The 23181-nt window shown below is 38.1% G+C and overlaps 2 protein-coding genes across 2 annotated transcripts in view; one reads left to right on the top strand and one right to left on the bottom strand.

Annotated features, from left to right (window-relative positions):
- LOC126077083 (alpha-fetoprotein-like) overlaps positions 1 to 14139 on the top strand; it is a 59681-nt gene extending 45542 nt beyond the window's left edge. The window contains exons 13-14 of the mRNA XM_049886041.1: positions 4940 to 5072; positions 14029 to 14139. Of these exons, the coding sequence (XP_049741998.1) occupies positions 4940 to 5072; positions 14029 to 14073 (178 nt within the window). The 3' untranslated portion in view covers positions 14074 to 14139. The remainder of the gene's footprint in view (positions 1 to 4939; positions 5073 to 14028) is intronic.
- Positions 14140 to 16518: 2379 nt separating this feature from the next.
- RASSF6 (Ras association domain family member 6) overlaps positions 16519 to 23181 on the bottom strand; it is a 61366-nt gene continuing 54703 nt past the window's right edge. Inside the window, exons 9-11 of the mRNA XM_049886044.1 lie at positions 20986 to 21104; positions 20789 to 20886; positions 16519 to 20689 (exon numbers count right to left, since the gene is read on the bottom strand). Of these exons, the coding sequence (XP_049742001.1) occupies positions 20614 to 20689; positions 20789 to 20886; positions 20986 to 21104 (293 nt within the window). The 3' untranslated portion in view covers positions 16519 to 20613. The remainder of the gene's footprint in view (positions 20690 to 20788; positions 20887 to 20985; positions 21105 to 23181) is intronic.

Here is a 23181-nt window from a genome sequence, read left to right as displayed (position 1 = left end):
GCATTCAGAAACCAGCAGAGCAAGCAGGGGAAAGGATTTGAAAGCAGGGAGTTTCGGGAGGAGGGAAGCATAGGGTGACAGAAGTGGGGGGACTTTCAGAGATGAGACTAGAGGGGCTGGGAGGGACCAAGTCACCAAGGGACTTGAGATCTGGCAGTTCATAGGTGAGAAACCTTTAGGTTTAGTTATTGTTGAATGTACAACTCAAATCCTCAGGGAAATGGAAAAGATGCTGATCAATTACTTGGTGAATGAGTAAATGAATGGATGGAGGAAAAGCTGTGAGGATGTATTTATTGTGAGGGTCAGGGACTAGGAAGACCATGGGTGGAAGCAACTGATAATTTGAAATAGAAGAAAGTAGTCCTATTATTATTACTATTCATTGTTGTTAATGCTCCCGCTATTTATTGAGTCCCTTGTATGTGCCAGGTACTGTACTCAGCCCTTCAATATATTAGCTTTAGTCCTCACAAAAACCTTGCAATGTAGATATTCAAATTTTCTTTTTTTACAGATGAAGAGCAGAGAGAGGTTGAGTATTGTCACCCATTGTAACACAAACTAGCGAGTGGAGGACCTAGTTTAAACCAAGCTTGACTTTTACGTTTATGCCTTTTTCATGATGTTAGAGAGTGACTTGGTTTGGCATGGACTAGTAGGAAACCCTGTCCCCTCTTTACACCAGCCTCAGCTTCTTGTAGTGCTGAATCCTCTACCCCAGACCATGGAAGCCACAAACAAGTGTTTGGAAATAGGGTAAACACACTGCTTAGGCCTGCATCAGAGCGAGGTCTGTGATTTGAGTTTCCCAAAGGTCCTCATGGAGGTTAATTTTTGTAATCTGGGATTTAAGCTAGTCTGTATTTTTATGAGTTGGCCAATGAATTTCAGCATCACAAGCAATGTTTCCGTAGAAAAATATATTCAGAGATAAAAACCACCAAATTTCAATGAGAGATACCCTGCATTTCTTACTTTGAGTAATTAATTTGTTAAAATCTGACAACTTTAGTGGGGTGGGGTATTAGTCATAAAAAAAAAAAGGTAGTATAAACTGATTTGAACATATATCCTGACCGTATAGATTCGAGTAATATAGAGGCACTTAGAAATAAGCACAGTGTTTTCTTTCAGATGGGATTAAGTTTAGGTCTAATTTGGAATGAAGGCTCAAAATGTATAGAACAATTAGGTAGAAAAGACAATTCTTATACTATTCTACTTCTTTTAAAATATTTATTTTACTACTAATGCAACACCATCATTGCAGAAAATTAAAAAAAATACTGAAGAGTAGAGAGAAGAAAACTATAATCATTGTGTTCTAACAATACAGAGATAGTCATTGTTTCTCATTTATGCCCATTATAAATATGTGTATTTTTGTTGTTGTTAGAAGCCATTGATTTGGCTCCAATTCAGGGTGCCCAACATGCACAACGGAATGAAGCAGTGTCATGTCCTGTGCCTTCCCCAAGGTTAGTTGCAGATCAGACACCATTCCATTGTGAACTGTAAGGTTTCCATTGGCTGAGTTTTTTGGAAGTAAATTGCCAGGTCTTCCTTTTTGAGTTTCGAAGCTTAGTTTGTCTTAGTCTGTCTTAGTTTGGAAGCTCCCCTGAGACCTGTTCAGCAACATAACAACACACAAGCCTCCAGTGATAGATGGTGGTGGCTGTATATGAGGTATAGTATAGGAGCATGTAGTGTCATGTAAATACAAGCACACACTCCCACAACTCCCCTCTGCCCATCAGTCCATGGTTTTAAATGATTAATAATACAGGTTTTGCAGGTCCTTGCTACTACCTTCTTATACAGAATTTCAGTTCTAGCAATTATTCCCAGAATCCTCTGGAGGAGGTTATGACACTCGCCTCACCTCACCGTCCCCAGGAGTTCTCCAGTCACCAATCTCCCTGGCTCCGTGACTGAATCACTGGGAATCTTCCTGTCCTCCAGGCACTGCTGTCTCCTGCTCAGCTGCAGGCTGGATCCTTTGAAATGGCAAAGCTGCTTTATGCTTTGTTGTAAGGCAGACAGACTACCTCCCCCGGGCCTATGCACTTTTAGAGGGTCTCCTGGCAGAGCTGTTTTGTGGTAATGGTTTGCAGAACTTGAATGACAGTGCTCTTCTAGTACGTTTTCAAAGAGTTACTCTGATCTTCGTTTATGACCCAGAAGTAAGTTTATTGGAGGCCAGGCTGGGGAATCACAGAATGACCGTGTCTTCCATTGACCAAGCTTTTCTTACTGGGTGGAAGTCCTTGAGACTGGCTTCTTATCTCAGGATGAGCTCTCACAAGTAGATCCCAATCCTCACACCTTCTGGAAGGGAAACTCACCCTACCAGTTTGCTACATATGCCCAGACTTACATTATTCCTATGGAACCTGGAACTCCTATTACAAATCCAAAATGGAGATAACTTAGGGTTCTTTAGGAAATAGGGCATTACATGGGATAAAATAAAAAATTATTAGCACATTGCCTGGAACATAGCAAGTTCTCAATATACTCAATAGATGTTGCCTTTCACCACTGTATTTATCTCTCCCTTTAGTTTTTTTTTTTTTGTCTTTTTATGTAAGTGATGTCCTACAATATTTGTCCTTTTGTGATTGGTGTATTTTGCTCAGCATAAGCAGTTTTAAAAAAATTATAATGTGAACATTTTTGTTGCTAATTATTCTTCAAATAAGTCTTTTAATGGTTCTGTGTTATTCACTATGTAGGTACTATGATGAATTTAACCATTCCCTATTGTTAGACATGAAGATTGTTTTCAATTTCTAACTCATAAATTACATTAGAATGAAAACCTTTGTCCATAAGTATTTGTCCCATATCTGATCTTTCCTCAGGATAGATTCCTAGAATTTGGAATAAAGGGTAAACAGAGAGTTAGTTAGAATTTCCTATATTCCTGTACCTCTGCTGGTACTCAGAAGGTGCATCAAAAATGTGCTTTCCCACACTAGCCTCATCAATGTAGTAGTTAACAACAACAACAAAAAAAAAAACTGGCTTTTGTTTCTGTATTATTTTTAGCTATGCTGTTGTTTCAATTTTTATCTATCCTCATGGAAGTTTTTGGCAAAGGATTGGGGGTTAGGAGAGGAGGTGGGGAGTAGAGGGAGATAGGGCGGAAATGGGAAGTTCAGAAGAGACAGGTCCACTGGGCCACCATATTAGCCTGGAAGTCTTTTATTGGTTAGATCAGGGATGACAAGCTACAGCCATCCACCCAAGGATATTTTTGTAGGGTCTACAGGTACAAGTGGGGTAGGCTAGTCCTGGGAGCTGCAGAGACCAAGCTGGGGGTGTTTGCTCCACCGTTGTTCCACCTTCTACTCCCAGAGCCTGCCTCCCCTGCACTAGTGCCATATACACATTGGGGACTTAGCTGTTCGCGACTGCCTGGCAGCAAAGGGTAGCATTTCAGTCCAAGTGTCAGCGATTCAGTGAATCGCCATGCCTCAGTTCTGTTAATTGCCTAAATAGAGACAACTGGATGAAGAGAAGGGAGCCCTGGGATGAGTGTCACTGGGGCAGGAGTGAAACTAACCATAATGCTCCCATCGCCCAACCCCCCTCCGCTGGCTTGGAAGGGCTCTTGCCCACTGGCTGGTCCCGTTTCACCTTTACCCAGAGCAAAGCCTCCAGCTGATGGCAACTGGAGGAAAATTGTGCCCACCACCTGGGGTGGACCACCCCAAAGAAACAATGGAATGAGGTGGTTCGGGAGGTTTCTGTAATATAATATAAATACCTACATAGTGTCATCTCTGTCAGCAAATCTTAAAGCATTTATTATATGACCCTTTACAGAAAAAGTTTTCGGACTCCTGGGTTAAATTGTAATTGTGATAGTTACTTAGAGCTTTGAAATATTTTCTTTTATACCCATTCAAGGCACAAATTAGACCACTAGGTATTATCAAAGTGAGTTGGAAATGAATATGCAAAGACTTTTAGCTCATTTGGGGTAAACAGTAGAATACCAATTAATTTATATTTCTCTACTTTTTATTCCTTATTTTCTTTGTGGTTAATTTGTTGGGGTTTTTTGGGTCTAAAACAGTAATAGGGGTTCCTGGGTAGCACGACTGGTTAAGTGCTCAACTATTAGCTGAAAGGTTGGCAGTTCAAACCCACCCAGAGTTGCCTCAGAATACAGGCCTGGTGATCTGCCTCCAAAAGGTCACAGCCTTCAACACCCTGTGGAGCAGTTCCATCCTGCACACGTGGGGTCGTCATGAGTTGGAATCTACTCAATGGCACTAACAACAGCGACAACAACAAAGCAGTAAAAAAAAGAGAAAATTGGATGACTGGTTATTGAACAGGGAGACAGAAACCAAGTTACAATTTTGAATGTTCAAGGTGGTTGAAATACCATTTGTATACAGAAAAAAACCCAGTATAGTTGTGGAAAAACATACACTGTGAGGGAAAGTCTGAGCTGAATGTCAAGCCATGTGTTTTCAAATTAGTTTATCGGTTTTATCATTGATAACATGAGGGACTGTCAATTTCCAGGTGTGTTATACTCTTAATGTTTATTCAGAAATTAGTTGTTTAGAATTCATAATAAACTATTGTAGATTAAAAAAAAAAAGATACAACCATATAATTTACTATAGAGTGTATTAACCCTCTGTATACAATGAAAAGTTTAGGAAACAAAATGTTTACTAGTAATTACATAAAGAGAATTTAATGATATAATTGTCTTAAAGAGATGTGCTTGAAGAAAAGTATGTTTAATAAGACATGAAGAGGACGGAGATTTGTGAACTATGAAGACTTCAGGGCATTTTCAGAGCCTTTAAACTTAAGAGTGGGAGTGATGGGTGGTGTGCAGCCCTAGGTAATGGCACATTTATAACTTGGCTTCTAGAACTCTGGGAGTGCTTCCTCATTTCTGATTCAGGCTCCTCAGCAACCTTGTGAAGCAGAATCCCCATGCAGCAGAGACACAGTTCCAATCAGTCATCGCAGATTTTACCCGCCTGGTGGAGATGTGCTGCCAAGCAGAGAAAAGGGAAATGTGTTTTCAAAGGAAGGTATTCCTGTTTCCTTGTTTATTCTCTTAGCACTCATAGGAGTTATTTAAGCTAAAAAAAAAAAAAAAAAAAATTGAGGAATGCTACTGTAAGGAAAACCGTTTCCCCATCCCAGTCATGAATAGATTTGGAGAAAAATCACAGTTTAGATGGATTGAAGTACTTGAATATATTTGGGTTTAGGATGTTTGAGTATATATGTTTATTTGAGGAAATTGGGAGTCTTAGACATGAATGGAAGTGAATACAAGCATCATAACACCAGTTGCACTGGGGATGCTTTGGTTTGGGGGTTGAAGGAAGAAGGATGAATTAAAGAAATTTGGTAATTTTAGAGAAATGGTGTACTTGGAAAATTTAGAGAAATTTTTTAAAGAAATAGTAACTTAAAGACCTGTGTGGGAAAACTGGAGTTTTGTTCTAGAATTTTCTGGGGGCACAAGCAGGAAGAGTCACCAAATGTGGTTTGGGGCAGGATTAGTTTCTTAGGGCTGTCATAACAAATTACCAAACACTGGGAGTTTAAAACCACAGAAATTCATTCTCCGACAGTTCTGGAGGCTAGAAGTCTGAAATCAAGGTGATGGCAGGGTTATGCTCTCTCTAGAAGAGACTCTTTCTTAGTTTCTTTCTAGCTTCTGGTGGTTGTTGGCAATCATTGGTGTGTGGATGCACCACTCCAATATCTGCCTCCATCATCACATGACATTCTGCCTTATGTGTCTGTGCCCAAATTTCGCTCTTTGTAGGATAGTGGTCGTTGGAGCAGACCCATCCTAACCCAGTAGGACCTCATTTTAACTTGATTGCATCTGCAAAGATCCTATTTCCAATCAAGGTCTCGCTCACAAATACTGGGATTTGGACTTGAACATTATCTTTTTTGTGCACAGAATTCAACCCATAACAAGGAATTAACTAGAGAACCAGATAAAGAAGTTCCCATTGGTCAGAGGATCATGAGAACAGGAGGTGAAGAATGAGAAGGGAAAGAACACAGACCAGGAAAGACTGCCTACCTAGGCATACATGCCAACTACGGCGACACTATTTTTGTGATTAATCTAATTGAGTATAATTAACAAGTAAATGATTTTTTCATGTGATGTTAAAGTAGTTTGTCAGACTTCAGTTGCTGCAAACATCACGGTAGAATGGCACAGAAAATTCATGAAAATTCACGAAGAACAATCAATGCAGGGGAGTGGGGCATGGGCTGCTCTCTCAGAGACAACTTGAAGGGAAGAAACTGATACAGTAGGTGTGTCTGAGTACAGGAACACAAGTGTGTGGTTAAAAAATCAAGCACGCTTTGGCAAAAGCAACAGGGGCTGGTGAGGGCTGGGGTTAAGTTTAACGTGGCCCTGGGAAATGTTTTCACAGGTAATAATTTTCATGATTGCCTTAGTTACTTGCAGTATCTCCTTTCCACCTATTCAGCTAAACTGTACATGTTCTTATGTTAAAAGCCATATATCCAGAGTCCAGTCCGGTCAGCAAAATTCAGTCCTAAGCCTGGCCCTACCCCCTCTTTATGTAAATAATTGGTACACCAGCGTGCTGATTTACTCACATATAGTCTTTGTTTAATGGCTACAACATTAGAATTGAACAATTGTAGAATTGAGTAGTTCTGACCAAGCTGCAAATATTAACTATCTGTCCTTGGGCTAGCGAATACACGAAATAATGATACTGACACATACTAGAGTTCATTTTTAAGTTGTAAATCCTTTTCACCAAAAGACTTTTTGTAAAGCATTCACAAAACATTTTTCCACCTGATTAACAACTTTATGGAGTCCCTGGGTGGTACAAATAGTAATGTGCTTCACTGCTAACCAAAAGGTTGGAGGTTCAAGTCTTCAAGCCAATCAGAAACATCTTGGAACAAAGTCCTGGTGATCTACTTCCAAAAAATCAGCCTTTGAAAATCCTGTGGAGCACAGTTCTGCTCAGATACACATGGGGTCGCCGTGGGTTGGAATCAACTCCATGACAACTGTTTTTCCTTTTTTTTAACAGTCCCATACCCATACAGATAACATGTCTCTCCTGATAATATGTCCAAAGTACTTGAGATGAAGTCTCCCATCCTCATTTCTCAGGAGCATTCTGGCTGTACTTCTTCCAAGGCAGATTTGTTCATTCTTCCGGCAGTCCATGGTATATTCAGTATTCCTCGCTGACATCATAGTTCAAAGGAATCAATTCTTCTTCAGTCTTCCTTATTCATGTCCAGCTTTCCACACATATGAGGTGATTGAAAATACCGTGACTTTGGTCAGGTGCACCTTAGTCCTCAAAGTGACGACTTTGCTTTTTAACACTTTAAAGAGGTCTTTTGCAGCAGATTTGCCCAATGTAAAAAAAAAAAAAAATTTTTTTTTTAATATATGTCGTTTGATTTCTTGACAGCTGCTTCCGTGGATGTTGTTTGTGAATCCAAGTAAAGTGAAATCCTTGACAACTTCAATCTTTTCTCCATTTATCATGATGTTGCTTATTGGTCCAGTAGAGGACTTTATCATTCTCTTTATGTTGAGGTGTAATCCCTACTGAAGGGTGTAGTCTTTGATCTTCATCAGTAAGTGCTTCAAGTCCTCTTCACTTTCAGCAAGCAAGGTTGTGTCATCTGCATAACACAGGTTGTTGATGAGTCTCTCTCCAATCCTGTTGCCCCATTCTTTTTTGCACAGTCCAGCTTCTCAGATTATTTGCTCAGCATACAGATTGAAAAAGTATGGCGAAAGGATACAACCCTGACACATAGCTTTCCTGACTTTAAACCACATGGTAGCCCCTTGTTTCGTTTAAATGACTGCCTGTTGATCTGTGTACAGGTTCCTCATTAGCACAATTGAGTGTTCTGGAATTCCCATTCTTGGCAATGTTAGCCATAATTTGTTATGATCCACGTAGTTAAATGCCTTTGCATAGTCAATAAAACACAGATCAACATCTTTCTGGTTATCTCTACTTTCAGCCAAGATTCATCTGACATCAGCAGTGATATCCTTGGTTCCACATCTTCTTCTAAACCCAGCTTAAATTTCTGGCAGCTCCCTGTCGATGTACTGTTGCAACCATTTTTGAATTATCTTCAGCAAAATTTTACTTGCATGTGATGTTAGTGATATTATTTGATAATTTCTGCATTCTGTTAGATCTCTTTTCTTTGGAAAGGGCACAAATATGGATCTCTTCCAGTCAACTGACCAAGTAGCTGTCTTCCAAATTTCTTGGCATAGACAAGTGAGTATTTCCAGTGTTGCATCCATTTGTCGAAACATCTCAGTTGGTATTCCATCAATTCCTAGAGCCTTGTTTTTTGCCAGTGCTTTCAGTGCAGTTTGAACTTTTTCCTTGAGTACAGTTGGTTTTGATCATATGCTACCTTCTGAAATGGTTGAATGTGGATCAATTCTTTTTGGTACAGTGACTCTGTGTATTGTTTCCATCTTCTTTTGACGCTTCTTGCATCAGTCAATATTTTGCCCATAGAATCCTTCAAGGTTACAACTCAAGGCTTGAATTTTTTTTTTTTTTTTCAGTTCTTTCAGCTTGAGAAATGCCAAATGTGTTCTTCACTTTTGGTTTTCCAATTCCGGGTCTTTGCACATTTCATTATAATACTTTAGTTTGTCTTCTTGAGCTGCCCTTTAAATCTTTTGTTCAGCTCTTTTACTTCATCATTTCTTCCATTTGCTTTAGCTACTCTATGTTCAAGAGCAAGTTTCAGCATCTCTTCTGACATCCATTTTGCTCTTTGCTTTCTTTCTGTCTTTTTAATGACCTTTTGTTTTCTTCATATATGATATCCTTGATGTCATTCCGTAACTCATCTGGTCTTCAATCATTAGTGTTCAATGTGTCAAATCTATTCATGAGATGGTCTCTAAATTTAGGTGGGATATATTCAAGGTCATACTTTGGCTCTCATGGACTTGTTTTAGTTTTCTTCAGCTTCAACTTGAATATGAGCAACTGATGGTCTCTTCCACAGTTGCCCCTGGCCTTGTTCTGACTGATAAGATTGAACTTCTCCATTGTCTCTTTCCACAGATGTAGTTGATTTGATTCCTGTGTATTCCACCTGGTTAGGTTCACATGTATAGACACTTTTTGTGTTGTTAAAAAAAGGTATTTCCAATGAATAGGTCATTGGTCTTGCAAAATTCTCTCCTGTGATCTCCAGCATCATTTCTGTCACCAAAGCCGTATTTTCCAACTATAGATCCTTCTTCTCTGTTTCCAACTTTCACATTCCAATCACTAGTAATTATCAATGCATCTTGATTGCATGTTTGATCAATTTAGACTGCAGAACTTGGTAAAAATTGTCAGTTTCTTCATCTTTGGCATTAGTGGTTAGTGCATAAATTTGAATAATAGTCATTTTAACTGGTCTTCTATGTAGCTGGATGGATATTATCCTAACACTCACAGCCTTGTACTTCAGGATAGATCTTGAAATCTTTTTGACAATGAATGTGATGCCATTCCTCTTTAATTTGTCCTTCTGGCATAGTAGACCATATGATTATCTGGTTCAAAATGGCCGATACCAGTCCATTTCAGCTCACTAGTGCCTAAGATATTGATCTTGAAGTATTCCATTTCATTTTTTAACAGCTTCTGATTTTCCTAGATTCATACTTCATACATTCCACACTTCAATTATTAATGGAAGTTTGTGGCTGTTTTCTTTCATTTTGAGTCATGCCACATCAGCAAATGAAGGTCCTGAAAAGTTTTACTCCATCCACGTCATTAAGAGCTGACTTTGAGGAGTCAGCTTTTAAGGTGGGAAAAGATAACCATAAATTGTCCCCCCACCCCCACCCCATCTCCATAATTCCATAGGTCTAACTCTTGGTTGAGAAGTAAGAACCAAGGAAGGCAATGAAGATAGCTAAACAATTTGAAATAATATATTTAGGAAATAAAATGAAAGAATTTGGGGATATTAAGTATGAGGATTATTTTTTAACGTAACCTTAATTTATTTTAAAGATTTTTATAAGGAACTGTGTTTCTGAATTAGTATATAAATGTTGTTATTGTTGTTAGGTACCAAGAAATTGTGTGTGTCTCTGTGCTCTGTGTTTGTGGAAGGAGTCTAAGTTTGACTGTAGTGTTATGGAATAATGCCTTGTAGTTTGTCAGAAGTTAGAAGTGAGGTAGAAGGGAGTGCTGGGCTTCCCAGGAGTCAAACAACAACCCAGGGATGAAGAAATTCAGCCAACTGAGTTTGTAGATATCAGCAGGGTGATAAAAGCCTAACTGCTCCAGGACTATCTTAGTCATCTGGTGCTGCTATAAAAGGTCCATGGTTTGAACTCACCAGCTGTTCCACGGGAGAAAAGATATGGCTTCCATAAAGATTTACAGCCTTGGAAACCCTCTGGGGCAGTTCTAACCTGTCCCATAGGGTCACTACGAGTTGGAATCAACTCTATGACAGTGGGTTTGGTTTGGTTTTTGTTTACACTTACAGTGAGTTTCTACAACTTGAGTGGTCTATTATCAAAGCAACTGCAATCTTGGGATGCATTAAAAAAAAAAAAAGATCAGATTAACAAAAGATGATAATTCCAACCTATGTTGATCAGGTCATTCTGGTTTATCATACTGAGTTTTCAATGATAAGTTAACACAAGTTTTAAAAATGATAAAAGTAATACATGAACATTGGGAAAGTTCAAACAGAAGAGAAAGATACACCATTATCCCATTCCTGAAAGGCAGCCAATTTTAGAATTTTCACTTTTGGTTTTCCTTGTGATTACCATTATCATTTTAGTGATTTATTAAAATATTGCCATCACATAAAGATTGTAGTGTACTTACACTAACGTTAACCACCATACTACCCGTGGAATCTTTCTTAATTTTTTTTTTTAAGTTAAATTATTTTTAGTTCTTTACTTGGTTTTATTATCAAGTGGTTAAGTGCTACAGCTGCTAACCAAAGGTTCTGCAGTTCGAATCTGCCAGGCGCTCCTTGGAAACTCTGTGGGGCAGTTCTACTCTGTCCTATAGGGTCGCTATGAGTCAGAATCGACTTGACACACTGGGTTTGGTTTTTTAGATTTTAGATTTCTTGATCCTTCAACTTTGGTCAGCATCTATTGATTCCCCAAAACATAATTTGCATATCTAAATTTCCTTTGACTTCTCTGTAATTGTTCTCATCTTTTTTTCAATTATACTGTTATTTCTACATGGTCTAAGTTTATAACCTTTACATCGTACTTTGTAAATATAATGAAACTTTGTGCTTTGTCAATAGGCTGATCCTAAAAACTGGAAACCATTGAATAGTATATTCAGTAGCATTTTATGTGAATATTATTTATAGCGGAACCATGAATGGACCTATAGAGGAATAAATTTAATACCATTTTATTTATCTGTTGCTATGAGTCAAAAAAAAAATTTTTTTTTTTTTTATGAGTCAGAATTGACTTGACAGCAATGGGTAGGTAGGTAGTATCCCTCAAAAGAGGATGTTAAAGATGTCAAGTTTCAATGAAGTCCCTTTTCTTACCTACTATTAACTGCAGAAAATCATGCCGTATATATATATATATATATATTTCAAATTTGGAGTATGATTCTCTAGTATAGCCTTCTTTTTTCAGTGTTTCTAATTGCCTTTCATTTTTCATGTTGACAAAACACCTACTTTTATCATGCAATTAAAATTCTTAATCAGGTTCTTAATCATATAGTTCTGTAATACAATATCCTATCATTTTAAAGCTATTTTCAGAAAGCCTTTCAGCTTTGTCTTTCAATTTGGATTAAGTTTTTTCTAGGCCTGATGTGTGGCTGACCACATGAAGTTTCTTTTCAATGTAGTGCTGAAGTAAATTTGACTATTTCTGGAATCCTGTGTTGTACTCTTTCTTGGATTTTTTCAGATTTTTCTGTGCTACATTCTTAAGCCATTTGTTCATTCATTTCTTCACTCATTCATGGATATTTGGGAGATGAACTTTCTAGCTCCCTGTATGTCTGACAAAAAAAATTTTTTTCCTGGAATGTCAGTTGGAGTTCTTTAATTGCAAATAATAAGATCAAATTCTGGCTAAGGAAAAGTGAATTTATGAAAAGGATAATGGTGGCTTCAAGAATCTGTAAGGAGTTTGAAAAACAGGCTGCATAGCAGATAGGAACTAAAGCAGGTCAGAAATCAATGACTTTTAGTTCTGCTACACCTTCTTATGGGACTGTTTGGAACTTCTATTTCTCCAGTTTGATATATTCGTCAATGCCCTCGCAATTTCACTTTTTTCCCCCTCAGAAATTCATCAATATCTCTTACATTGATGGCACATTTAAAAAACATTGCAATGGCTTTATCTTTTGGGGTGGTATCTATTTTTACTGTTATCACACTGGAAGTTTGGAAAGGATGAGATACAACACATTTTAAAAGGATTCTGGCAAATTGTTATGCCCAGAGATTATCTAGAATGGAAAGACAATTGAAAACCATTTTACAGGGATAAGGAGGGATAGACTGGTAACGTTTAGCCCAATGTCTTGGGGCGAGGGGTGGTGGTGATATATTAAGAGTCCTCAACATGCTTAGGACTATATCACTGTTTCTATATAATTCCTGAAATGAAAACTAGGAAATCAAAGAGTGGCAGATTTTGACCCAGTGTAAAGAAGAGCTTTCCTGTTTCTTTTCCCGTCCTCCCATCCCATCATAACAATCCATGTTTTATGTAAAAAAAATCTTGCTTGGGAGTTTATCTCAAGCTGGGGTTTCTCAAGAGTTATCATCACTATTCATATTTTGTGCTAGGCATTGCTCATTATTAAAGTATTCTTCTCAGAAGCCTTTCTGCTACCCTACTTTTGGTTGAAATCACCAGAGTGAGGAAAAACAATTATTTAAAAGCAAATGAAGAGTATTATATCCATTGCTATGAGTTGATTCTGACTCGTAGTGACAGATGAGTAAAACAGTATTAAATTTACCAAGGATTTACGGAATAAATGAGGTCAGGAAGAACTGATATAGAGAAACATGATTTCTTCCGCTACTGTTAGGTTCAGAGAAAATGGACAAGATTAAAATGAGAGTCTTAGGTCAAGCTTATGGGAAAATTTCCCATGAAGATTGTGTAACAAAGCCACGGGTTACCAAGAAGCAAGGATGCCTTAAACTTCAGAGGTATTTAAAAAGCAAAATAAGCCTAAATAGATTATAACATGTCTGAATGATTTATGTGTGGTACTCTTTGAGGGTAGGAGCAAGAACTAAATTAATAGACTTCTAACTGTTTTTCACAGGGCCTTAGGGGTCCTTAAGAGTACAAGTTAGCTGTCCCCCAGAATGTGTGCATGTGTGTGTGCGTGTGTGTGTAGTTCCAGGGGTCCATTCCTAATTGAGCCAAAGACCTCACTTTTATCTATCGTATATTGGGTTCCCACAAGTAATTTTTATTTGAAGAGAGATTATATAGCTAAAAATTGGGGAAAACTGCTGGGCTTAATATAGAGGTATATACCAGCATGTCTTTAGTGGGTAGATATATTTTGATTCAATGCTAGTGGTTTTGTACCTATTGAGGTCCTGAATTTGGACTATGCAGTGATTTAACATGGCATTAGCCTACGGTAGTTTTAAAATTGAATGAAAAGCTGATGTTGAAGGTCTGTTTTTACCCTGCAACTAAACAGTCTAAATTTTTGTGAGGAGGAAACAAATTTTTATCTAGTCCAAATTTGGGTCATGAAAGAGGGAGATGAATTGCAGTTTATGAAGTCCCTGAGCTGAGGGACTAGGGCAGGGTTGACAAGACCATGACAGCAGGACACAATAGAGCTTATCCCAGATGTAACAGGCAAGTCTTAAGAGTTTCTGTTTGGAGATCTTAGCTGTTCAAGTATTTTTCCCTCACAAACGTGCTTGTTTGCTTCTTTTTTCTCTTAGGGGTCTGAACTGATGGAAAAGTGCCAGTCTCTCTTAGGAGGCTAAATGATCCCAGAAAATGTCAATTCAGGATCTGCATTTTACTTTTCATGAATAACAAAATTCATGTCAAATGTAAAAGAAGAATCAAATAACCAATTTTTCAGCTACTTTCCAATGTTTCCATGAACACTGGCCAGTGTACACTTAATCTCTCTTTTCCTTCTCAGCAGAAGAATCTACTTCTCATAATCCTCAGACAAAACTCCCCTCTCCCCACCTCCATAAGCTGCTTCTCAGGAGCAGCAACAGCAACAAGAAATCAGTGGGCTTTTCAAAAGCCTGAGATAGATGTAATGAGCTGCCACGTCTAGCCAGGAATTGGCTGCTGGGTTTCCAGAGTAAAAAGACCCAAGCTACAACTTGGAGTTTCTGTCTGTACTGCTACTGAAAAGTGTTATTGGTGAGCTGAATGAAATATGTGATGGTGACATTAGAATCAAGAGTTCCTAATGTTTTATATGAATTTGAGCTTTTGACGATGATTCTTAATGATAATCTTTTTCACCAAGAATTCTACTATAGTTTACATAAAGAATTTGTTTATAATTTGGACTTGTTATTTATTTTTCCATTTTTGGTTTAATAGATAAAGTGAAAATAAGCAGTAATATTTTAGTGATTATCAAATAAGTGAATTATTTTAATCAGGAAAAAATGGAGAAAGAAAATTTAATCCTCTTTATAATACTCTTCTTTTGCTTTTAAATAATTGTTTCTCCTCACTCCAGTGATTTCAACATGTTCATATACATGATCAAATTAAATCTTGTAAACATTTGCTGAGTACTCACTACATTCAATATGCTGTAATAGATACCACAGGGAATAATACAAAAATGGATATGATGATAACATCAGAACCTTAATGAATTCATACAAGATAAAAGATAAGTGCTTATGAAATTCTAATGAAAGTAAGTTTCAAATTTCTGGTTTCACAAGAGCAGAGATAACTGATATGGTGGTGCACAGGAGTTTGAGGTCAACATTGTCACAAAGACCAGGAAAGGCTCGGAAGACGTGACTCTGGCCAAGGAATATAGATCAACAGAGTCAACAGATATAGATCTGGAGAAGTATGAGGTATTTCAGGGAAATGGTGAGTGATTCAGTTTTGCTTGTCTCAAGACAAAATGAGGAGTCATGGGCAGTAAGTCAGTGGAAGATAAGAATATAACGATGGGTGGGGATATATTGTAGTTTTATTATAGCAATAATATTGTCAAGCATTTCTTATATGCTCAGCACTGTGCAAGCTTTTACACGTATTATCTCATATAACTCCAACAATCATCCAATGTTTGAGGTGCTATTCCCAATTTACAAATAAGGACACATAAGAGAATGCCAGACTGAGGAAATGTAGTTTAGGGTGAGGTCATAGAGTATGGTGGTTAAAAGTGTGAACTCTGGAGCGTTGGTTCAAATCCCACCTAGCTCTTCTAACAGAGACCTTAGCAGGTCTCTTAACCTCTCCTTGGCTTATTTTCCTTATTGATAAATGGAGTGGAAAAGTAATTTCCTCAGGGAATTGTAATGAACATTAAATGAGTAAATATATGTAAAGCACTTAAAATAGTGTCTGGCAAATGGTAAGTACGCTTAACCTGAAGGAGTCCATGGGTGGTGCAAATGGTTAAGCAATGAACTATTAACCAAATGGTTGGCGGTTAGAGTCCACCCAGAGGCACCTCAAAAGAGAGTCCTGGCAATCTACTTCTGAAAGTTCACAGTCATTGAAAACCCTATGGAGCACAGTCCTACTCTGACACATATGGGGTTGTCATGAGTCTGAATCAACTCGATGGCAATGTTTTTTATTATTATTAGTTTGAGCAATACGAAACTGCCTTTTTTGTTAGGTCAGATATTGGCAATTGCAAAATTTTTGAGTTTGTTTAAATGTTAGCTATTATTGTCAATTTAGAAGACAGATGATCTCATTGAAGGGGTGGTGCAAGTGGTTTGTGATCAGTTGTTAACCCAGAGGTTGGCAGTTAGAACCCACCCAGTGGCTCTGCTGAAGAAAAGTCCTGGTGAACTGCTTCCGCAAAGATTACAGCCAAGAAAACCCTATAGAGCAGTTCTACTCTGTAACGCATGAGGTCGCAATTGTATCTTATTCCTTTCTTCCTTTTCACATGTATAGAGCTCAGTCTAATGGTTATACCTGCTGTTTCTTCCTCCTCGTCAATACCTTGCTAACAGACTTCTTTCCCTTTCAGTTGCTGAAACCAACCTGAATAGGCCTAAATCAGATCTTACAATAACACTGTCTAATTGAATATTTCACAGAGCCAAAGGATAATAAAACATATCACTATGTTAGCGAGCGTGTTGAAAGGGTTCTATATTTCTTCAACTACCAGATCAGGCTGTGTAAAAGGAGGCATATACACAGAGATTTTATAAAAATACTTCAGGCCATTCACTTACTCATTCATTTATTCATTCACTAATTAATTCATTTGATTTTTATTGAGCACATGCTGTATACAAGATACAACATTAAGTACAACAAAGTATACAAAGATAAACGTGACAGGTCTTCTACCATTAATAAGTATAAAATACAATCTAGAATTGATTTTGAACTAATATGTAACTGGTAGTGAAATACTAAAAAAAAAAAAAAAAAGAGAGACCACCTAAAACAAGAATAAATAGTTTTGTGACAAAAGTTTATATTCTCGTATTTTTGCAAGAAGATGTCTCTGCGATGAACCAACATACTTTTGTCTCAGAAATTGTACTACCGCTAAGTAAAAAATTACCCCAAAATTTAGCTGCCAACTACAATTAACATGTATTATCTCACACAGTTTCTGAGAATCAGGAATCCAGGAGTGGTTTAGCTGGGTTTTCTGGCAAGGATCTTTCATGAAGGTGCAGTCAGGCTGTCAGACAGGGCTGTAGTCATCTGAAGGCTGGACTGGGGCTAGGCGATCTACTTCCAAGATAGCCTACTCCATAGCTATTATTTTTCTTTTAATAAGACACTACTTAAAAGGGATTAGGTTTAGTTTTTTTTCCTACTGTGGCATAACCTCATTAGCATAATAAAAGGAATAAGGATTGTAGCATATGTTTTTTGGGGACAGAATTCAACCTGTAACACGTCTTATGAATAATACATATTTTAGAATGTGTGTGTGTCTTCTTAGATATATAAGGAGAATTTACCTCTACAACTAAAATTTATTGGGAAATATAATTCTAATGGCTATATATAGTCTAGAGTAAGTGTTTCTTTTATCTTTTTTCCTATTTTTGAACATTTAGCCTATTTCCTTTTGCCATAATAAATAAGAATATAATGAATATCTTTGCAGGATGTCTTTGTATCTCTATTTCCATGTGATAAAATCTTAAACGTAAAAATATAGGATAAACTTACTACTAAATCACTTTTAAGAAAAGTTGTATCTATTTGTATTTCTACCAGCAGTTTATGAGTGCCCACCTCATTGTAATTTGTTGAGTGTTTATTATTTCTTAATCTTTTCTAATTTAATAGACAAAAAATGTATTTCATTTTTCTTTAATTTTGTTTTTTGATGTGCCAGTTATCATTTTATTGCTTCTTAACTCCAGATTCACTCTTCGTTGTCTGCTCTGTGAAAACTGATTAAAAGCAAGCACGTAAACAAACAAACCAACCCATTGCCACACTGAGTCAATTCTAACTCATAGCAACTCTATAGAACAGGGTAGAACTGCCCCATAGGGTTTCCAAGGAATGGCTGGTAGATTCAAACTGCCGACATTTTGGTTAGCTGGCCAGAATTCTGGAGAGTGGGTTTTCTCCACTGTTCTGCCCAGTGTTTTCTCTGGTGGTAGTTGCCTATAAGGGGCTCCCTCTCTTTCTCCAGCTCTAGATTTGGGCAGAAGTAGTGTAGCTTGGGTAGTCCCTGGATGGTGAAAAAGGCTGCTAACTTTTGAAAGGTTGGTGGTTCGAGTCCACAAGAGGCACCTCAAAAGAAAGGCCTAGCAATCTAATTCCAAAAAATCAGTGAACAACCTTACCTAGCACAGTTCTACTCTGACACACATGGGGTTCCATGTGTCTAAATTGACTCAAGGACAACCTGTTTTTTAAGTGTAGCCTGGAGCCCCAGTGTAGCCCTGCACCCTACCTCAAGTCACTGTTCTCCACACTCTCTCCTAGGCCCTGTGCATGTCCACATAGAGGGCCCATGGGGCTGGCCATCTAACTAGCCAGCTGCCCAATCTTTGTTTAGTGCAGCCTCTTGAAGCTGTTCAAGCCAAGTCCACACAGAAATGTACAGGTTCTCAAGCTTACAGTCCTGGAAGCTCCCACAGTTGTGCCCCAGCTCCCTCTGCATGCCTGACTCCTTTGTGCCCACCCATCAGCCTTGGCTTACACGTTCCCCAAAGGTTTGTTTCCTATTACCTTTCTGACATAGACACCAAGCACTCCAGGCTTTGTGTCTACAGTGACACCCGAACTCCTTCTGCCCACCTGCCCACTTGCCTTGGCTCATCCACACCCCAGAGTGTTGCTTCTGTTTGTCTGGCAGCTGTGTCCCAGCTCTGGTTTGGGCAACCCAGCAAACATCACCATTCGGTGGATTGCGATCCCACCTTCTCCAGTGGATTCTGGACCATCATTCCAAGCTGTCCCTTTTGTGGTACTCTCCTTCGGTCTTAGGGTAACCTTTAGAGCTCTCTTTCTATCTTTATAGTTACTCTCCTATCATAACTTAATAATTCTTTCTATTAATACTCTCCAATTTAAATCACTGTGTGATTTCTGTCTCCTAATTGGACACAGACAAATAGAACTGATTACTGTTAAGTTGAAACTTTTCCCCTATGCTTATTAGCCATTTGCATTTTCTCCTCTGTGGTGTGAGAATTTTTCTTTTAAATTTCAAGAGCGGGTAGCTTTTACTTCTGAGTCATTTCTGAGAGTTGGTTGATGGTATTTCAGTTCCCTTGAGAGATCCAGCTAAAGGAGCTTAAACTGCATGATGTCTGAAAATGACATTTAAATTCAGATTCACTGGGTATTTTTCATGCCATCCCTCCCCTCTTTTTTTTTCTATCAAAATACTTTTTATTAAAGGTACTATATTGGATCTTGGTACTTTTCTTATGCATCTTGTGAAATTTTTTGTTCCCTTGTGGACTTTTAAAATTAAAAAAATATAAGGAATTTAAATGGAAGTAGGTTAGAGAATGGAAGACTGTTACATAAAACTCCATTTTAGTATATAGTTCATAAATAAATTCATAGATGATACTTCCGGCATCTTTTCATTCTTAGTGTTTTTTTGTTTGTTTTTGTATTTTTCAAATGGGTTTAGCAAACTTAAAAGATTCGAGGAAGGGTTTAGCAAACTTATAAAGATTTGAGGAAGTATCTTAAGGGTTGTCTTGTAGGGTCAGGCTGATGCTGAGAGGGCTGAGCTCCACATTCCCTGCTTGGCTTCAGCTATACCAGCTTTGCCTTATCTGTTGTTTTTGTTCAGCTACAAATAGTTATTATGGGCTAAGCATTGTCTTAAACCAAAACCCAAAACCAAACAAACAAAAAAACCAGTTGCCTTTGAGTCATTTCCAACTCATGGTAAACCCGTGCGTCCCTGGGTAGCACAAACGGTTAAGTGCCCAACTACTAACCCAAAGATTGGTGGTTCAAACCCACTCAGAGACCCTTCAGAAGAAAGGCCTGGTGATCTGCTTCTGAAAGGTCACAGGCTTGAAAACCCTATAGAGCAGTTCTACTCTACAATGCATGACGTTGCCATGAGTACTATCCTAGCTGATAAAATATGTTAAGTATCTGTGGTTCATTTGTTTGGCAAAATAAAAATAAAGAAAAATAGTTCATCTGACATTAAAAAAAAAAAAAGCCTAAGAATACTTTTGAACCTAATCAGTAGAGGAGACAAAAAAAACAGAGGACTCAGGGTTGAGAAAATTGCAATTTAGATTTCTTAACAAAGTCCATATTTTCCTTCCCAAAGGACATATCTCTCTCTGACGTTACAGACAGCCAGAAATCATCTTCCCATGTCAAGATAGTCCTAGATTGTATGAAAATGGCAGAATTCTCAAAGAGCTTAAAACACGCCTTCTTGGTGTAGTAATGTGCTTCTTTTTTATTTTGAGAACTGGTACCTTTTACTTCTGAGTCATTTCTGAGAGTTGGTTGATGGTATTTCAGTTCTCTTGAGAGTTCTAGCTAAAAGGAGATTAAACTGCATGATGTCTGAAAATGCCATTTAAATTCAAGTTCATTGGATATTTTACTATAAAAGGTATTTGGAATACACAGTATTCAAGCTTATTTCAGTTACTGAAACTAAATTCAAGCTCATTTTAGTCCATCTGTGAACTCTAGTTAACCTCATCACTTCAGAGAGAGACAAGCTTTTTGGACTTTCAGTTTTCTACAGATTCAACTTTAGATATATATTTGCATGAATGCCGAATTCAGGTATAGCATTTATGCACTCATCAAAGTAACAGCTCTCTAACTTTGTTGAAGTGTTTTAGCAATAGTGGCCTGTAAAGCTAAACTGTCGTCTCTGTTCTTACTACCCGTTTACTTTTAAGATATTTCAGTATAATAGCCTTTTCTGTAGTGAATCTGAAAATAAGGAGAGAAAAAAATATTAAAAATTGAGCACACTGTGTGCCTTTGAACCTATTAAAGACCGACACCCAAAATGCTTTACTCTTGGCTTACTTTGTTATTGTTCTTTGAATCTCTCTTTTCTCTTCTTCATTTATTCTTTGAAGAATGGATTCCAAGATAGAAAAATGAAAGTTAATATACTGAGCCACCTGAGAAGGAAAAAAGAAAAAAGAGGAAGAAAGCGTTTATGTTGGAGATGCTGATTCAGAAGGGAAACAGAGACAGATTCTGGGTTGTGGTGTCCATACATCACTGCTAATTTCTTCCACATCTTTATCCATGAGGAAAATGCGAGCATGCTCTTTGGAAGGTCCCTGAAGGAGCCTCTGCAGTAGAGGAATATCTGTCTCCTTTAGCCGTCTCCGCTCTGCAAATGAACACAAGAGTTAACCGCAGGCAGGAGTTCATGATAGAGGAAAAAGAGAATGACAGTTTGCCCATTCCTCTCTTTCTATAGCTCACATTGAAATGAACAGGACCTGAAAAGAACACATACAAGGAGACGCTCACTCAGAATGACAAATTGAAATGAAAATTTTTCAATGAACTAAAAATGGCATTCTTTCTTTTGCTCTTTGCCTTTGGTTAGGTTGTTTAGACAAATGTGCATCCCATTTATGGCTTTTCTCAAGCAACATGCCTCAAAATATATATATATATTTCCAAAAAACCAAACCAGTTGCCTTGAAGTCTGTTTTGACTCCTGGTGGTTCCATGTGTGCAGAATAGAACTGCATTTCATGGAGTTGTCAAGGGTGTAAACTTTTGGAAGCAGATCACCAGGGCTTTCTTCTGAGGTGGCTCTGCGTGGTTTTGAACCGGCAACCTCCCCAGTAGTAATTGAGCACTTAACCACTTGCACAGCTCAGAGACTGACTTTCTCTCTCTGTAAGTATATATAGCGAAACCTGTGAGAACCAGAACTTGACGGGACTGCATTGTGTTTCCAGGTCTTACAAGTTTTCCACATTTGACAGGATGCAGTCTTACTCCTATCAAACTTTTCCATCACTCATTTTAGTGGAAAATATTTGTGTTTTCCTTCTCTGACAGCTTTCCACCTTACACAGGTTCCCACTTTCAAAAGTTTTACTATATATATATATATATATAATTTTATACATAGATATATAATTTTATATATATATATATATTTTTCATTCATTCAAATACTTATTATTTCCCAGTTCAGTTAATGTAATTCCATTTTCCTGTTGTTCAGGTCCTAAACCTTGTAATTATCCTCAATTTCTCCTTTCTTTTTCACCCCACACCTATCCTCGGCTTCTCCTTAAACACACATTCAGAATGTTTTTGCGATCAGGAGTCAGTATTTTGATTATCTTATTCCTCTGCGGGCACCATCCATTCAGCTATAAAAAATGACACAGAGAAAGAAAATACCCTCCAATTTAGTATTTTCCAAGAACTTCAAACTTCAAAAAAAGTTATAATATAAATACTCCTGCTAAGAGCTCAGCTGCTAACCAAAAGTTCAGCAGTTCAAAATCTATCAGCCGCTCCATGGAAATCCTACGGGGTAGTTCTACACTGTCCTGTAGGGTCACTATGAGTCTGAACCGATTCAACAGCACCTAACAACAACAACCTCAAAAGTATTTGTAGCTTTTTGTTAAAGCAATTTCACATCTGTGATTTTATTTTTATTAGAATAAAACATGAACAGAACACAGTCTCCTATATCCATCTTTTCATCTTCTCTCCCATGCGCTTCCTGCCTTCAGCAAATATTTATTGAGTACCACAATACTGGGGAAGCTGGCACAACTTGACCAAGGCAAGGTCATGGAAGCTCCATAGACACATCCAAACTCCCTGAGGGGCCTAATTACTGGGCTGAGGGCTGTGGGGACCATGGTCTTGGGGAACATCTAGCTCAATTGGCATAACATAGTTTATAAAGAAAATGTTCTCCATTCTACTTTGGTGAGTAGCATCTGGGGTCTTAAAAGCTTGTGAGCAGCCATCTAAGATATCCACTGATCTCACCCTGTCAGAAGCGAGGGAGTATGAAGAAAACCAAAGAGACAAGGGAAAGATTAGTCCAAAGGACTAATGGACCATAACTACCACGGCCTCCATCAGACTGAGTCCAACACAAGTAGATGGTGCTCGGCTACACCACTGACTGCTCTGACAGAGGCCACCACAGAGGGTCCTGGACAGAGGTGGAGAAAAACATAGAACAAATTCTAACTCACAGAAAAAGACCAGACTCAGTGGCCTGACAAAGACTAGAGAAACGCCAAAAGTATAGCCCCAGACACCCTTTTAGCTCAGTAATGAAGTCACTCCTGAGGTTCACCCTTGAGTCAAAGATTAGATAGGCCCATAAAACAAAACGAGACTAAAAGGGCACACCAGGCCTGGGGCAAGGACTAGAAGGCAAGAGGGCACAAGAAAGTGGATAAGAGGGAACCCAA

Source organism: Elephas maximus, chromosome 5 (genome assembly GCF_024166365.1).
Source record: "Elephas maximus indicus isolate mEleMax1 chromosome 5, mEleMax1 primary haplotype, whole genome shotgun sequence".
In the NCBI taxonomy this organism is placed as follows: Eukaryota; Metazoa; Chordata; class Mammalia; order Proboscidea; family Elephantidae; genus Elephas; species Elephas maximus.
The sequence above is the reverse complement of the archived record's forward strand: the minus strand, read 5'-3'. Positions and strand labels throughout refer to the sequence as shown.